The 17,635-nt window shown below is 52.6% G+C and overlaps 1 protein-coding gene across 1 annotated transcript in view; it reads left to right on the top strand.

Moving 5' to 3' along the window:
* Positions 1-17,635, top strand: part of CPEB1 (cytoplasmic polyadenylation element binding protein 1) — a gene marked incomplete at its 3' end in the record, with an annotated part of 35,007 nt that overhangs the window by 11,148 nt on the left and 6,224 nt on the right. The window contains exons 3-6 of the mRNA XM_010284646.1: positions 14,713-14,939; positions 16,571-16,820; positions 17,115-17,228; positions 17,334-17,423. Coding sequence (XP_010282948.1) covers positions 14,713-14,939; positions 16,571-16,820; positions 17,115-17,228; positions 17,334-17,423 — 681 coding nt within the window. The remainder of the gene's footprint in view (positions 1-14,712; positions 14,940-16,570; positions 16,821-17,114; positions 17,229-17,333; positions 17,424-17,635) is intronic.

Genomic DNA, 17,635 nt, shown 5'->3' with positions numbered 1-17,635 from the left:
CACGCGCTGCTGGCTGGTTTGCCCTTCCCCCTCAATTCTCTCCAGTCTGGCTTTGCAGCTGGGATCAGATGGGGAGTTTTTGGGGTGCTGGGTGCTTCCCCCAGAGTGATGCAGGGTTCAGTTACCTCTTCCAGAAACACCAGCTTTCTCTGCAGGAGGAGAAAGGGGTGCGGTGTGCGCAAACTTAATGCATCTTTGCGGCCTGCTGACAGAGCAGGGGGTTAAAACAGGGGGAAGAGTTTACTTCCCAGTCTTTAAGGGGGGGTTTTGCAAATGATGGTGTGTTCGTTCAAGTATTAGTCCATGGAAAGATCTAGTGCTTTGGCAGAGTTTGTACAAGTTCAGCCTGGTTGCTACAGAAACTCATCCCTTTATAGCAGCACGCTGCTGCTTTGTTAAAAGGGTAGTGCATCTCTGCGCAGACTTGGGTGACACAGGAGGCCCCAGGCGTGAAGTTGGTGCTGACAGGAATGTAGATAGCTTCTGGGGTGGCCTGGGCAGTGTGCTTTGCCCATGTAGATGTTTGTGGGGAGGGGGGGGCAAGGGTGTGCTATCGACCACTTCTGATGTCCAGGGGATGCTGCTCTCGGGATAGGAGGAGCTTCTGGGACATAGCCCTGAATTGCTGCATGGGTTGTAAAACAAAAATCACTTGTAGGGTAGTGAAGTTTGAAATGACAGCTTCATCAGCGCAGCGTACTCAACTTTCTACATCTAATTTTTGCAAGATGTAGCGTGCAGGCTTGCGTGTCAGCCCTAGCACAGGCACTTAGGGCCTGCTTGCAGTCAGGCTGTGGTAGCTTTATTAAGCCTTGCATGTGGTCCTATGGGCTTCCCTTAACGAACTAGGGAATACCATGCACTCTATCTGTCCTTCTTTTGTTGCTGGCCAAAACCTTGAAGGAGGAGGGAGAAAGGGAAGTTACTGGTGTGTGGTGGGCTGGGCAGGTGCCTTAGAGCTCTGCACTGAGCCCCCTATGCTTGTTAGCAAGCTATGGGGCACTAAACCTCTGTTATAGGGTCTTTAATGTAAAGAGCACACTTAAAGCAGGCAACATCCATGCTGAATGGTTCTGCTGCTGCTAACAACTGCAACACCTGGGGCTTGGTGCACAATGGTGCTGCAGAACAAGGGCTGCCGCACACCGAGGCGGCCGCTCTGTGCGGCTGTCCCAGCCCCACCTGATCTGCTGTAGCCATCTCCAGTGCTCTCTTGGCCAGCTTCCTGCCAGGCTGTCTTGGCAGAGGTGCGGATGCCTCTGCAGTGCTCTGGCAGGCAAGGCGAGCAGCCCTCGCACAAGCCTGTGGCAGGCTTTGTGCCTCACAGGTTGGGCAGTGGGGCTGGGTGGGCTGTGGTGGGGGGGGGGGTTCACTGTCGAGTGGGGAGGAGCTTCTGATTGCAGGAGGGAGATTTGTTTGGAGATGATTTGAAGGTGTTCCGGTGACCTCCCTGCTCACAGAGGCTGTATCTGGTATCAGATGCCCCTGCTGACTGCAGTGCATAGTGCTGGATCTCCTGCCTGCTGCAGAGGCCTGGGAAGAGTGGTAGGAAGGATCTAACCCTGGGTGCTGCCTTGTGCTCAGGTGTTCTGCACCCAGTGGGTGTTTGTGACAACTTGTGGCAACAGCCGCTGGAAGATGGCACCCAATACTCTCTGGAGAGGCCTGTTTTCTCACTTCTTGCTTGTGGTATTCTCCTCGGTATGTGATGGGGGATTTGGGCATAAAACCAGCCCAAATGTATTTGTGCTGCTTCCACAGAGGAGCCTCTGGCCTTCAGAGGCTGTGTAGAGAGGGCCTAGGGCTATACAGCTGGGGGTGTTGTGGTCCTGAGCCCATCTTCTCCCTCCCAATCCCACCCTTCTTGAGTGTGCAGCAGCTGGGCTGGGAGCAGCTCCTTAGCCTGGGCTGCTGTTACTCTCCTGCTCAGAGCTGTGGGGATGCTGTAGGCTGGCTGGAGAAGTGAAAGGCTGGTGCACAGCTGGTGTATTGCTTCAGCCTGCCCACACCTCCCATGTCTGCAGAGCCTCATCTTTTTCTCCTCTGTGAAGACTCTGGAGTGGCAATGTGGAGCTCCTTGGGAGGGGAGATCTTGTAGTTCAGGAGCATCTTCCGAAAGGCTGCAAAACGCTTTCCAGGTGGCAAAGGAGTGCTCCTCTGCCTGAAAGCCATACAGATCTGAGGAGTTGGCAGATGCTGATGCTTCCAGTTGGCCGAAGTGTGACAAAAAGAGGGAGGACATGAGGAGGATGCTACTGTGTCTGGGTATTCCTGATGCCCAGTGCTGAGGCCTGGGAGGCTGCTGCTGGCCTAACCCTAAGGGCTGGGGTCTCTGTCAGGGTGTCCTGAGAGCAGGTGAGGTTGTGTCAGAGCTGGGCTGTCACTAGGGGCTGGGGAGGGATGGTGCTGCCAAGCAGAGCTTGTTGTGCCCCTGGTGCCCAAGCGTTTGGAAGGTTCCAGCAGTGACTCAGCTGCACGGATGCACAGGGAGGTGCCTGGAAGGGTGGAAATGCAAAAAAAAAAAAACCCAAAAAGCTAACAATCGGGCTAAAAATATTGCTGATGTGGTCCCCTGCAAGTGCCTGTGCTTGTGTACTGATGAGCTGGGACCTCCTCTCCTGTCTGCATAGTTCCTGCCAGTGTGGAGTGCTCAGCCTGGGATGGACCTGTGGTTCCAAATCCTTCTGGTGTTACCGTGCAGCTTGGTGCGGTGGGGTCAGGTGGCTGCCGGGGCCGTGGCAGAGGAGGCCAGAGAGCAGGGAGGCTGGTCCTGCCTATGTCCTCCTTCCCAAAGGGCTGCTTAACCCCTTGCACCCAGACAAGGTTACTTGGAACAAGTTTTCCTTCTGGGTCCAGCACCATAATGCGCTGAGAAGGTGTGCCTAGCCCTTGAGAGCATTCTGGATGCACTGCCAGTCCCTGAAGCTGGTGTCTGGAGAGAGCCTTGCTGGGAGATGGCAGCCGCTGCAGGCTCGAGTTGCCTTCATTTGACTGGAGGATTGAATTGCTGTCTCATAGCAGGCAAGGCATCTCAAACCCACTGCTACCACTAGATCTGTCAGGCCGGAAATACTTCAGGAAGTCTCAGAAACCTGCTCTGTGGCCTGGGGAGGGGCTCTTGCAGGAAACTGGCCTTGAACATTTCCAGACCTGCCATCTCCAGCTGTATTTCTTGAGGCAGCACTTCCACTTCTAAGGCAGCTGCTTGCATCAAGACCTTTGAGTTCATCCCTCTGCAGAGGCAGAGAGGGGTTAAGAGGTGGTGAGATGGGACTGCCCTTCATGGTATCCTTTACCTTTGCTGCCCTATTCCTCAAGGAGCACAAGCAAATGGGGTCTTGATCCAATTTTTGCCTGGAGAACGGATGACAGCAGTACACAAGCAGATCAGTGTGCAGATTTTGGGTCTGCCTGGCTGTTTTTTTAGCCTGCATGCCAGCTGCTTGGTCTGGCTGGTCTGTCCTGCCCTACATTGGGAGGCTGAGCCTAACCCTATGTGGGACAGGCAGACTTTGCCCACTGGGAAATCATCCTAGAACCAGCCTGTTAACACTGTTTGCAATGCTAACCTGCAAGGGCATTTTCGGAAAGATCAGCTCTCCTTCCAGAGAGGATGTCAGCCTCTCTCTAGGTGAGCCCAGCCTGAGCAGGTGAGCTCTTATGGTGTTGGATACCTTGCTGTATCTGCCTCTCTGCTTGGTGTGTGTCCCTAAAGCTGCTGGTGCAGCAACAGATTCGAGCTTTGTCTTGGATCTGCTCTCGAGGCTGCAGCTCCAGCCTCATCCGTGCCCCCTCTGGGGTGGCTGCTGCTGTCTCATTCTCTAACCTGCAAGGTTACAGCTCTGGTGCTGGGGAAACTGCTTGTGGTAGGGAAGCACTGCTGGATCTCTTCAGCCTTTAGTTTTCCTGCTTCCCAGTGCACAGCAACTTTTCTGCAGTAAGCTTGAACATGCTAATCGCCTGTAGTTGCTTAAAATCTGCTAGGCTAGAACTGCAGGCAGTCTGTTGTGCATTGCCTGGCAGATAGCTGAGGCCTCTGTGTACAAATCGCTCTGAAGTCTTCAAGGCAAAACCCTGTCTCTGAAGGATGAAAGAAAAGACCTGTTGCACAGAAGGAAGCATGGTTGTCATGGCCTCCTAGCCTTTCTTTTCAATAACAGCAGGAGGGACTCAAGCTGCTCCCCAAGGAGGGGCTGTTTTCACACTGTCCTCAGGAAATACTGTGTATGTGGTGGCAGGTACCTGAGAACCCCCCCAAGTGAGAGTTGCTAAGTAGTATGGGGGTAGTTGTTGCTAATAAGTACAACATGAAAATTGCTGGCTGCCTTTGAGCAGTTGTCTTGAGTTGTTGGCTGCAGAGCTTGAGGAAGACCTTAGAGGGGCAGAGGATTTGGGTGAGGGAAGTTGCCTGGATATCTTATCATTGGCTGTTTAATTTGCTGCTAGGTTAACCTGTGCTGCAGCATGGTGCCAAGTGCTTGCTCCATAGCGCTTTCCCTTGTGCCTCTGTGTGTCCACATCTCTCCCTGTGCTCTTAGCAGCTGCCTTTTGGACAACAAACTTCAGTAAACAGTTGCTGCCTAGGTGTGCCCTCAACTCCTGCTTGGCTGCATGAAAATCCTTCTCCTTGTGCTAGAGGAAGGTTTCAGAGACTTATTCTGATAGAGGAGAGCTCAGCATCTGGATAACTCTAGGTTGTTACCAGAGTACCCAAGGAGGATTTTTTCCTGCTCCCTAGTGAAAGGAAGGGGAGCTTCAGGACCAGGGAGTGAGCACTTCACCCTGAGACTTGCTTCATCAGAATTCATCTGCAGCCTCACTCAGGTTTAAGCCCAAGTCTGCCTGGAAAATTCGGTAAAAGGTTCCTTTGTACTGCTGGTGGTATGGCTGTTTGTGCTGGAGCAAGGAGGCCAGACCATCTCTTGCTGGCCTCAGACCTGCACCTGATTCAAGCAAATGTGGTGGTGGGGATCCTGAATCCCTGTGTTCTCAGTGTCCTTTGCCTTGAAAGGAAGACAGGCTTTTGTGGCAGCTGTGCATTAAGCCGTGGTCCTTCTGGAGCAGCCTGCCTACTGTTCAGGAAGCACAAATATGGTGGTAGTGCTGTCTGTGTGGAGGTTAATTATAATAATGCTGTATGGGAACGAAGCTGTGAGCTGGCTTGACTGGCATGGTCTCCTGCGTGGCAGCTGTACTTCATGAGTACCTGAGATGGCCTTACTAAAAGCCTGCTCCGTGCCATCTTAGCTCTTGTAGGGCTGTTCTGAGGACACTTGGTGTGGATGCTTAATGGGCCCTTGTTTCTTGAGCATGTTTCAGTAAGGGCTGCTCACACTCCGTGGGCTGATTTCTCAACCGCTGGCTAGAGCCAGCTGTGTGGTGGAGTAGAAAGCAGGGAGCACTTAATAGCTGCAGATTGCTCATGTGGCAGCAGTATTTGATCCTTAAAAGGATAAAATATGTATCAAATAAGTAAAACAACTATCAAAACTCTGAGTTTGCAATTGGTTTCTAATGGAAGCTGCTCTTAATCCACCTCTTAAAGCTTCCATTTGAACAGCTTCTCCTAACAGATTTATTTTTATTTGCGCTGATGCTGTAAAACAGAGGATGCAAATAGATGAGTAACTGGAACAGGAACCTAACCAGGATCTCTGCTTGCATCCAGCTAGCACTGAAGTGGGTCAGGGCAGCCTCCAGTCTTGTGCTGGAGGCGGCTTGCAGGAGCAGGCATGCACCACCCAAAACCCTCCCCTTGACTTCTCTCAGGGAAGGATGTTTTATTGTGGCCTCAGGAGCAACCCTGAGGGGCTGTGGCTGCTGCCTGCCTGCTCTCTGGAGGTAACGGTGGACAAGTGTCGGCACAAGGAAGGCACAGACTTCTCAAGCATCTGATCCTGCTCAAAGCCATTGGTGCTGCAATGATGAAAATACTCCAGCAGTGGCAATCTCAGCCCTTCATAGATTTGCTGACTGGCAATGCTGGTGTGCACAAGTACCTTGGGCTTCTGGAGCTTGCCTGTAAGCTTCTTGGCTTGAGTTGTAGTCTGGAGCACATGCCTCTTGGCTAGCTCTTGAAGTGAGCCTTAACAAGCATGTTGCCTTCTGAGGAGAGCATTGGAGCTGCTGTTCGGTGGCTTGGAGCTGCCCCAGGCAACTAGTAGCTTAGTCTTGCCCCCATGCCCTGTTGCGATCAGTATCGGAGCTAGCAGCAGGGTATGTTAGGTGTGTGCAAACTCTGGGGTAAGATTCAACCCCAAAATTGTGCCGGCCAAATGTGAGATGGGGCTGGGTATGTTTTCCTCCAACCCTTCCACTGCTTACATGTCCAAGCAGCAAATGGGATGCTTGCTTGCTGAGCAGAGCAGGTGTGAAAGGCTGTCTGCTGCAGCTTCATCAGGGGTAATATGGTAGCTCTGTAGAAGAGGCCCTGAACATGTTTTTGGCTCAGTGCCTTCACTACAAACTCCACAGCATGTGCAGGTCTGAGTGCTTTCAGTTGGAGCTGTGTAAGGGAACTGCCTGGACTTCCACATGGCTTTAGGAGCTGCTCTTCCAGTGTGCTGGGGCTGCCTGTAGCAGATAGTGGGAGTGATGCCTGCTCCTCCCCTTCCCCAGCTCTGGTGGGACAGACCCTGAGTTCAGCATCTGCTTCTGCCTCAGACTTGAGGTTGTCCCTGGTGCTGCATTTTGCCTGGGCACAGCTTGCTGCTCCGATGCCCAGGCTGCATAGCGTGGTGCTGCAGCATGACTCGCCCACGGGGCTGTAGAAACTAATTCATGGGCTCCCTTGGTGTTGCCAGAACAAGACCTCTTTAAATGGGCACCTCCATTGCGCTGGCACTGAAATTATCTGCTTCTAAAAGGTGCTGTGGTCCTTGAGCTGTCACCACACAGGCGTTGCGCAGTACCACTGCGGGGTTGAATAAACAGCCTCCCAGAGGGTGTGGGCTGGGGGCAGGCATGCCGGGCAGGGCGTCTCCAGCCAGTGCCGCATCTTCCATCTCGGCACCTTGTATCCACGTCTCCGGGCTCACTTGCCTTGTGCGTGGTCTGTTAGGTGCTGGCAAAACAGCTGAATCACAGGTGATGTCTGTGCTAGTGCCAGCTCAGAGGCTGCTCTCAGACACAGCAGCAGCTGCCATCCACTTGAGATGGCCGCAGAGAAATGCCTGGCCTCCCTCCTTGCCCCTCTGGCTTGTCTTCTCTCTGAGTGCAGAGGGAAGGTGAAGCAAACCCCTAAGGCTGTCATGCTGTACCCGAGGCATGCAGACCTCTGGAAGGTAACTGGGAACTTGCAGGCATCACTGGTGGTACTGGGTGTGCCAATCTAGTGATGGAAATACTATGTGGCTTTATGCCAGCTGAATGCCTCAGTGAGGCTTGTGTGCCTGTTTTTTTCAAAGAAAAATTACATTCAGGACTAAAGCTTGTCTTTTTTAGTTGTTTTTCCTTCACAGCAGCGTGCTGCCTTGCCCAAAGGGGTATGGCCAACAGCCTGCTCCCCCTCTAAAGAACATACCTTCTCCTAAAGGTGGTATCCTGATGGACTCGACACCCCACAAACTGTGATGCAGTGAGTGGTGAAAATGAGTCAGTCTCATCCTTGTTTGCACGTAAAGTAACACATGCTGCAGAGTTTGCACCCTGGATGTTGCAGCAAATAATTGAGAGGAGTTTGGTACTTAAAAATAGAAGTGTTTGTTCTTGAGGCTTGCGAAGCTGAAGCTTGTTGTGCAGAATTTGACCTGAATATGTTGGCTTTTAAATCCAGACAGGACTGGTATATGTTAAACCCCGCTGTATTTCAATGTTCTGATCTTTTTAAAGACTAATGCAGTTGTGGCAGTCTGCTTAGTGAATGCAATTACCTGTGCATTTCTAATCCTGAATCATGTTTTAGCTGTCTCTACTGATTTTATATTTACCTTGGGCATCTGTTTTCCCTTCCCAGAAACACGGTAGTAAATTCCATGCCTCAAGAAGCAGCAAGGCTTGTTGTCAGCCAGGTCCCACTCCCTCAGAGCAGGAGGAGGACCTGTGTGCTCAAATGTTAATGCAATAAGCTGCCCCGTGTTCCTACTTTTGCTGCTGTTTCCATTTTTCAGGGCACTCCAGGGAAGTGACTTACCATCTTGGTACCAGAACCAAGAATAGACCTCAGGTGTCCTGACTCTAATTCTGTGGTTCAGCTGTGGGATCATGCTGCCTTTTTTTATTCCCCTGCCCCCTTCTTAGCAAACCAGAAATAGCTGCCCGAATATCCTCGGTTCTTCTTTGCCCCAAATGAAGAATCTGTCAGGGCAGAGGTTCCTCTTTTGTAGTTCAGAAACAAAAAAGGTTGTACCTTAGTTCCTATTTAAATGGTGGTTACTGCTGGTTTGATCACATCTGTGGTTCTGAGAGCTGCTTTTCTTGAATACTGGCAGTTGGCTCAAGTTGATCGAGGCTTCTGTGATAAACAGCTCTGGAGAGGATCTGACTTCAGGTGGCTTTTATAACAGCAGTGACTTCCTTCTCCATTGAAGTAATAGGAGTATAATCAAAGTGGGAGGATTTGAGCTGGACAAGACATCTGGAGGTAGCCAGTGTGCTGCTCAGATGAGCTCCGAACCCTAAGGATGGAGATCCCCTCTACCTCTGTGGGCCCTGTCTCATGGCTGCTCCACTTAAGAGGAAAAAATTTTTGTGCCACTTCTCTTGCTGCAGCTTTTCCCTGTTCCTTTGTGCATCTATAAGTGCCTGGCTGTTCACTGCAGCTCCCTGTTAAGGAGTGAACAGAAGGGGGAATCCAATGTCTGCCTTCCCTGTGCCAAGCAAAGCCTGTTCCTGTGCCACGTGCTGCAGCCCCGCAACTGTTGTTGCAGTTCTCCTGGGTTTGGTTCAGTTGGTGTCCCCTGTGCTGTGGCTGCAGGCGTGCTGGCTCCTCGCAGGCAGCGTGAGGTCCCATGGCTGCAGGCGTGAAGTGCTAAAACTTCACTTAAGATTAGTCTGGAGTATTGATCACCCCTTTCCCCTGTGGTGAGCGGGTTGTGTCTTATGCAGCTCCGTGCTCATGTGTGATGGAGGGGGGGGAACTCACTCTGGCAGCCTGTCTGGCTGTGTTGCTGCTGTAACTACAGGGATGTTAAGCGTAGCTGTAGGAGGTGGTTAAGGTGCCCGTTTGCCTTTCAGACATGCAAATGTTTCTCTTGCCATGAAGTTGCATGGTGTCTGTAGGAGGTGCTGCTTTTTGGCTGACTAAAACATTCAGCCTGCTCCCACCCCACCAGGGTAGAGTCTGGCTGGGTGGTAAAAACTGCAGACGAGCTGTTTTTCTGGAACTGCAGCAGGCTATTGTTTGGGACATCAGCCTTTTTTTTTCTTTACAAGCTTATTTGATGAATGACAAAAGAAACTGCACTGTGTTCAGTCTCCAGGGCCTCAGTCATGCTGCTTCCCTCCTCCGCCACCCTGCCCCAAATGTGCATATGGCTCTGCAGCCGCTGGGCATGGCAGGTGTCTGAGTGGAAGCAGAAGCGCAGTGGTGCTGGAACCCATCTCCTCTGCCGTGCTTTTCTTGGGAAGAACTTTCCTATCAACCTCTTCACCCCTGCCTCTGCAAGAAGACCAGGGCAGAAGGGTGGATTTTCAGTCTGAGTAGTAGTTGGTGGATGAAGGGGAGATCTTGACAGTCTGCCATCCTTCCTGTGCTGAGTAATCTCCCAGCAGACAAACTTCTGGTATCTCCTCGCAAGAGATTGAAGTGTCCCACTGTCTAACCTTGATGGTGGTACCAGCCAGCAAAAATGACCCTCTGAAGGGCTTGGCATCATAGACCTGCTCAGACAAGTCCTGGTCCCTTCAAAATAGCCTTTCTCCAGCCCTGCGGTGAGCTTTCAAAGGCTGAAATATGTATTCAGAGCATGACTTAAAGAAGTGCGTGCATGTGCTCATCTAGCACTCGGAGCCACTGCCAAATGTGGTGTTGAACTGCCTGTGCATTAAGCATGCAGGTGCCAGATGTTGCTTGTAACGTAAGAATCTGGGGCCTGGCGTGCTGCTTGGCTCAACAAGGAGCTGCTTGCGCACATGCATGCGGTTACATGTGCCTTCAGGCAGAGTGATGCGTGTCACCCTATGGCAAATGCTGTTTTCCTCTGTGGGGAAGCTTCCACTGATGTTCTTACAGCGTGGGGAAAGATCTTGAGCAGAAGGACCTGGACAGCTGTAAGGTGGGAGGTTTTTTGCTTTGGGAAAGACTTGGTTTCCAGATAACTTGACAAAAACTGATGCGCCAAGGAGGAAAGAGCGTAAGCACTGCTAAGGTGCTGTTGACTTGTTTTGCTGGGTGGTCTCCTGCAGACCCAAGCTAAAGCAGAAGTACTTGTTCAGAGGACAGCTTAATGGTGGCAGAGCTTTTTGTCAACTTTAGCTGTCCGGAATCAATTCAGTGGATGCTCTGTTTGCAGTGTTGTTCTTATCTTAAGGTTTTATTCAAGGCAGTAAAGAGTCATTTGTCATCAGCATAGTGGTGAGGTGGTTTGTTTACCCAGAGCCCTTTCCAGAGCTGCCCAGCTCCTTAGGGCTCGTCTTCACATCAATCTCTTATAAAATGGGCTTGGTCAAAGCCACCAGGAAGGTCTAATTCTTAAATGGCTGTAAACTGTAGTATGCAGGGAAGGAAGCTGTATGCTTCAAGGTCCTGAGCAGGTGTTGAAAATCTTAAATTGTGAGTCTAACCAGCATGTGGAAGAATAAAAGCTGTTCTGAGGCTGGTTGGGTTCGGCATTGGGCATCTTGCTGTTGGGGCTGTGAACTTGTGCCGATGGAGTGATCTGTCCGAGACTGGGTAAACTCACATTAAATGTGGTAGCTCAGTAGTTGGTAACTGGATTTAAAAGATGATTTGGGGTCTACAGGGCAGAGTTGGCATAAAGAGTTGAAACTAGTCACTGTCTTGGGTGTGATGGTTTCAAGATACTTGCGTATGCTCCCCCCTCATATCTTTAGGCCCCCCAGGATGATGCAGGAATTAAGAGGATGTATTGCAGCAGCATTGTGCTGGTAGCATTTACTAGGGAGAGCTCAACTGAGGAGGAGTGGTTTGTGAAATGTTCGATCTCTAGAGAGTGACCTGAGCGCCTGCGATCTGGAAGAGTGCCATGCTGGTATCGAGACTGCTCCACAGAGCTCTTAAATCTGTCAGCGTTTGGCTGACGTGCTCAAAGATGGAGCATGCTGGCTCTGAATCCAGTCATTAAAGCTGCAGCAGTGAGTCAAAAGTCAGAGCTGAGCTTCTATTAAAAGCTACCTTTTTTTTGCTGTCCCCTGCAAAGGAGTGTTGGCATGTGCCTCTCTTGCAGCTCCGAGCAGAGGCATGAAAAGTTCCAGAAGCTCTCTGCAAACTGCCGCGCTCTGGATAGCAGGGCCGCCGTGTATGAGCGGATGAATGGGAATCGCATTGACCCTTCAGTTAAAATTTCCCTCCCTAGATATGAAAAATACTTAGTTGTTTGCACCTAGGGTTTTTTGCCCTTAGTCTGGGTAGTTACCTGATGTTTGCTGCTTCACTCCAGGATCTTTGGGGATGCTCTTGACACCAGAAATTGCTGATGCGTCTTGCATGTGCACTGGAGATAGTTTTTTTTCTCTTCTGCAAGCCGTCTGCTTGGGAGGGAAGACGAGGCCAACTTCCCTGGAAGATCTGTGGTTCTACTGAGTGGCCCCGATGACTTGAGGGCTGCTTTTTTCAGGTGGGCAGCTTCTGTCAGGCTCTGGTGCCCCATCCCCCAGGAGGGGGTTCAGTGGGTTAGAGCAGGATGCCCTTGGGTTGGGGGCAGGGAGAGGGGGGTGAGAAATAAGATCTGCTCTCTTATGCTGATGTTTCCTAGGCTACCTGCAAAGGCTGGCTTCAGGGTACACAACCTGATTGCTAAGCAAGTGTAAAGGAGGAAGCACTGAGTGTAGCTCATGGCTTTTCTTCCCAATGTCCCTGTGAGTGGATGTAGGTACCAAGCAAAGCTGAGTCAGACCCACTGGGGTGATGGGTCTCCCATGAGCTCAGTGTAGCATGTAACCAAGTGCTGCCTGTGCAGACCTGTCAAAGCTTCTGGAGTGGATACAATCCATCTGTTAACAGCAGGATGTCGGTGCTTCCAGGACACAAGGTTAGGAGTGGGTCAGTTGTAGCCAACAGGATTTTGCTTGGTGGTAGGCGCTGAAATGCGGATGCCCACAGAGTAGATCCCTTTAAAGGCCAGTAATCTTGCTACTTGATTGCTCTCATACCGGCCTTCCTGGCTTTCTAGCTGCAGTGAGAGCTAAGCAGTCCCAGGAGCAAATGTGTAAGCAGTGGCTGTAGCAAGCCAGAGTGGTGGCAGGGATGAGGGTAAAATAAAGGGAGCAGGAGCAGTTGGACCCTGTAGTGCCCCTGTGAGCTCCTGATGAGCCCTCAAACCTTTGCTGACACTTCCCAAATGGAGTTCTGGTCCTGCATCTCCCTCAACCAGGAGATGAGGTGCAGGACAACATTGCCTGGTAGCAATCAGTGTGGCATTTGCTGCCCCAGGTCTCTAGGAATGCTGTGCATACGGGGTCAGCACAGGGCTGCTTGCTGCCTGGTATTACAAACCCGCTGTGCTCGATGGCTGAGGAGGAGGAGGGCGTCAGTGCTGGAGTGTTTGTCGGCAGTGAGGCTTGGGCCATGGGATCAGCTGCTTTGCTTTGACTCTTGTACTGTTTAGTGACTAATCAGATTTTTGAGCCTGTTTAACAAATTCAGCTGTCTCCCTTGAACAATACACTGGCTGTATTTTTAAACACATCACGTGGCTTCAGAGAAGTCGGCAAACCAGCGTAGTGCGGCTTGCCTGGGCTGGGAGATGCTCTGCCCTGCTCTGTGACTAGGAGGGAACAGTCTCCTCCCCAGCTTGAGCCGTCTGCGGCAGCTTTCCCTCGCTACCCACAGCAGCTAGCAGGGCTGCTGCTGCTCCTCGAGCTCTGCCTAGGGTAAGTACTGCTGGGCCAGTGAGGTTTTTCTGTGGCTGTGGGGTTGGGTGTAAGCACAGGTGCTGCTGTCAGAGTCAACCAGATATTCAAAGGGCAGGAGGTCCCTTTCTCAGTGTGGTTAGTGGTGAGTCCATAGTCCCGTGCCGTAGCTTAAACGGGGCTGCACCTCTGGGGCAACTTGCAGGGGTAAGGCTCTGTGAACACGGGAAGATGCTGTGACTGTTGCTGAGGGCTCCTGCAGACCAGCTCTGCCTTGGGCTGAGGTAGGTGCTTCAAGTAAAGGACTCACCTGTACCGGTCTGGGGTTTCTGTTGGCATTGTGATGTTTATTCCTGTAGCATGAGGCTAGAGATGCTGGCTCCCTGGCAGGTATGCCACTGGATAATGCGGCCTGGGACAGGCGTAGCCCAGCATTTTGCTTCAGGCACGCTTGGCAGCTTTCTCGGGCACTGGCACTGAGTTGGTACTGGTGTCAGACTGTGGTGCACTTCAGCATGATGGCATTTTTTACTTAAATGGTTTGGGCAGCGTTTAGGATTATTAATCCTCTACTGCACAAGAGCTACTGGAAATCTGGGTTAAAAACCTTGTTGTCCGAGCTGGTTGAGATCAGGTGGGGCTGAAGGATATCAAGTGGATCCCAAACTTGCTTTGCTGAAAACTGAAAGCTTCAGGGCAAGCTGCCTTGTTTTGCAGCATCTGAATAATTAAAACCATTTCTGAATGCTTTGCTCTTTTCATTTGGTTTGGGGACACATTCAGCTTGCTGAGACTTGCTCCTTTTGAATAGAGCTGGCTGGTGTTGTGCCCCTGTGGGATCCCGTGTGGCTGGGCCTGCCCTGCCGTTCTGTCTCCTTCTGGGTGGCAGCTGGTCCCACACTGCTGACCCACAGACCAGGATGAGACTTTCATGACCCCTTGGTGGCCTGGTGCTCCGCTCTAAGGGGGCAGCTCTGTAGGAGGAATTTGCTTGCCTCAATTCTCCTCAGTGGGAGGAAAACCTGCTGCCGTGTGAGGGAAGCAGTCTAGCGCGTACTCGTCTGTTGGCTCTCAGGCAAAGGCCTGACCAGACAGGCTTGCTGTGAATGCGTACCGGGGACAGTGCTCGCCGCTGACTGTGGAGCGTCTCCTTTGTCAGCAGGCCAGACTGGCACGTTGCTGGCTGCCCGTAGCTAGCTCCTGTTAGGAAGGACGTGTGTGACGTCCCACCTCCGAGCCTGCAAATGCCTTCTAATGGGCCAGGCGTTGCTCTTCTCAGCTTGGCCATTGGTGCGTGCAGCAAATGCTGGCCATGGGCCCAGTCTATGCACCCCCATCGCTAAAACTGTGTGGGTAGCTGCCCCCCCACCCAGGTTCCAGCTTGCTCCAGCACAAGCAGCAAGAAATGCCAGCATAATGATGTGGAGTGGCCCATCTGGAACACCTGTATAAGGTCCATAACCAGGATGTGGGGTCTTCAGTTCAGCTCCCAGATGAAGTAGGATCTCCTGATCTCAGCCTTGGGAGAGTAACCCTCTGCAGCCATGCAGCACTGTGCTGCGACTGATGGCAAAGTGCGTGCAGCCTTTCTGGAGCTGTGCGGAGGGTTGGTACCTGCCAGATGTGCCACTTCCCAGACAAGCTGTTTGTGGGCTGACAGGAGCCCTGGGCCTCTGCCACGAGAGCCAGGAGGGAAGGAGGTGTGTCATGCTGCAGCACTGACGGGCTCTTTCTCTGTTTCAGTTCTCAGCATGCTGAGTAACCCTCTTGGGAACGTCCTGGGGAAGCCCCCGCTGGGTTTTCTGCCTCTAGACCCCATTGGTTCGGACCTGTCAGAAAAGTTTTCCACACCGACGCTGAGGAACTCCCGTCTGGACTCCCGCTCCCTCCTGGACTCCCGCTCTAGCAGCCCCTCGGACTCAGACACCAGTGGGTTCAGCTCTGGCTCTGACCACCTCTCAGACTTGATTGTAAGTTTGGGTCTTGCACCCACTCTGTAATTTCTGGTGTCTTGGTGTGTTTCTGGGGAGCACAGGAGAGCTGGGGGGGGCTGCAAGCTGCAGCCCTGCATGCTCAGGAAGGGAAGGGAGTGCTGGAGGGAGCTGTCATGCCCTCACTGACTCAGCAAGGTTTTCCTGCAGCCTAGGGTTTGGAGGAAGGGCTGCCCATGCAGTCCTCCTTCAGCACAAACTAGCAGTATCCTTATATTATTTTCTTCTAAGTAATATTTTGACCTTTGGCTTTGCACCTGCAGTCCTAATGGGTTAAAGTAGCTTCTGGAGGGGCCTGAATACTTGAGCTGGTGTGTGATGGGAGGATGTTTGTGCCCTGATCCCAGCAGGGAGGTGGTTGATCAGCACAGCTGCCTCCAGGCTTCAGCCTGGGCTTCTCAGGAGCTCCTGTCCCTGCCTTTTGTTGCCCTTCCCGTTTGCTGACTGCACTTCTCCATCTCAGGGCTGTTTCTTTTAGAGCAAACTGGGTCTAGCTTGCTCCTGTTCCCTAAAGCATAGCTAAATTTGGAAGCCAGTGAGCGAGGCGAGTGTCTGTCTTGCTGACCCAGTCTGTGCCGCTGGGTCTGCGTTGCAATGTGAGTGGCAGCTCTAGGTGCCAGCAGGACAGCCTGGCTCCAGCCAGCCAGGTCTGGGGGTGCTGCTGCATGGCTTGTCTTCAGGACCTGAGGCTAAAGCTGGGGCTGTGCTGCTCCTGGCTCTGCTGTGGTGTGGGCCATGGCCTTGACCCCCATGTTGGGGTGGGTGTGAAGGACATAGTTGGCTTGGTGTGGAGTTGATTCTCCCGTGATCCACCCCGAAGAATCTGGATCTCGAGCAGGGGTGCTGTAAGCAGCTGCAGAACCCTGGGCTCTGATGGCAGGCGGCGCGGCAGGGCTTTGTGCTGGCCTTGTTCGCGAAGGTCAGGTCTTCCCCAGCACGGCCTCGGCGTGGGTGGCTGTGCCGCAGCAGCGCTTGGCTAGATCTGCGGAGCGGCTGGCACTCTAAGCTGCAAAGTGTCTTGCATCCCTGCTGTTTTTATTAATCCATGCTTTCACTCCTCCTGCCCTGGGAGAGGCATGTTAAACCTGCAAGCAGTGGGGTCTGCAACCAGCTGAGCCCACACTTTGGTCAGGCAGGCCTGGGAGCTGGTCTGTGGAGGGCAGGAGCCAGTTGGCTGCCTGCAGAGCTCATGGGGGCTGACAGCAAGCCCTGCCTGCTGCAGGCAGGGCCCAGAGCAAAACACAAGGCTCCTCCTGGGGTGGTTGGTACTCCCTGGGGGTGGCACTGTCCTTGAGAGTGTGCAGGCTGGGGGTAGCTGTTGGCTTTGTGGTCTGCAAGGTCCCTCCTGCTTAACGATTCCCACTGCTGATAATTTGGTGTGGGTTCAGTGGGAAATGACTGCAGGGGCAGGCCTTTCCCGGAGAAACTGTGGGCCCATCAGGCTGCTTTCCTGCCTCTGTCAGACCTCAGAGGGTCTCAGAAGAACAGGAGATCACAGAGCCCCTTCTCCTGCTGTGGGTGAGGGCAGGGCCCCAGGGTGATGCATGACCCCTCTGGTATTACACTTTCCTACTTGGAAGATGGGTTTTAATGTGGACTTTCTCTTGCAGTCAAGCCTTCGCATCTCCCCGCCTCTGCCTTTCCTGCCCCTCAGTGGGGTGTCAAGAGACCCCCTAAAGATGGGAGTGGGGTCCCGGCTGGATCAAGATCAAGCTGCCCTGGCTGCAGTAACTTCCTCCCCAGCCAGTGCATCAAAAAGATGGCCTGGAGCATCTGCGTGGCCTTCTTGGGATCTCCTGGACTCTCCAGAAGACCCCTTCAGTATTGAAAGAGAAGCTAGGCTTCACAGGCAAGCAGCAGGTAAGTTGGATGGTGGGTCTCAGCAGGCTTCAGTCCTGTGCTTCTAGGTGGCCTCCTGTGCCGATAAGGTGGCTGGACATGTGTTTGCAGTAGATGAGACCTTTCTCTGTGCACAAGCCTGCCTCTGGGTCTATCTGCTGACAGAAAACCAGGCAGGCTGTCTGGGCAGCTGCCTATTGCTGCTGCAGCTTTGCTGAACCTATAATTGTGTTGAATATGGGGATTTGCTTGGAGGCCTGTGGGGGAACGGGAAGTAAATGGGCTTGTACTGAGTGTTGCTTGTGCTTGTCCCAGCTGTGAATGAAGCAACCTGCACCTGGAGTGGGCAGCTGCCTCCCCGAAACTACAAGAACCCCGTCTACTCCTGCAAAGTGTTCCTGGGAGGAGTCCCATGGGACATTACGGAAGGTGAGCAGCCCCCTAGCCCTGCACTGAGGCCCTGAGTTTTGACATCAGGAGTGTGTAGGATAGAGCTTTTTAGGAGAACGCTGATGTCTCTCCTTCTGTCTGTAGCTGGACTGATCAACACTTTCCGTGTGTTTGGCTCACTGAGTGTGGAGTGGCCTGGTAAGGATGGCAAACACCCACGCTGCCCTCCCAAAGGTAATATGCCTAAAGGTAATAGCGACACGGTAGGGTTACTTTTTTCCCATGCTATGTTACAGCACGGATGCTGGGATGGTACGGCTGCATGCTGGTGACTGGATGGTACAGAGCACCCTAGGGTAAATGTCCCGCTCTCACTTGGGTCAGCACCAGGGCTGCAGAGCACTGTCACCTCTAACCTGGCATCCCCACTGTCCCTAGCAGGGCTG

Source organism: Phaethon lepturus, unplaced genomic scaffold (assembly GCF_000687285.1).
Source record: "Phaethon lepturus isolate BGI_N335 unplaced genomic scaffold, ASM68728v1 scaffold31393, whole genome shotgun sequence".
Taxonomy (NCBI): Eukaryota; Metazoa; Chordata; class Aves; order Phaethontiformes; family Phaethontidae; genus Phaethon; species Phaethon lepturus.
Note: the sequence above shows the minus strand (reverse complement) of the source record. Positions and strands in the feature narration are given on the sequence as shown.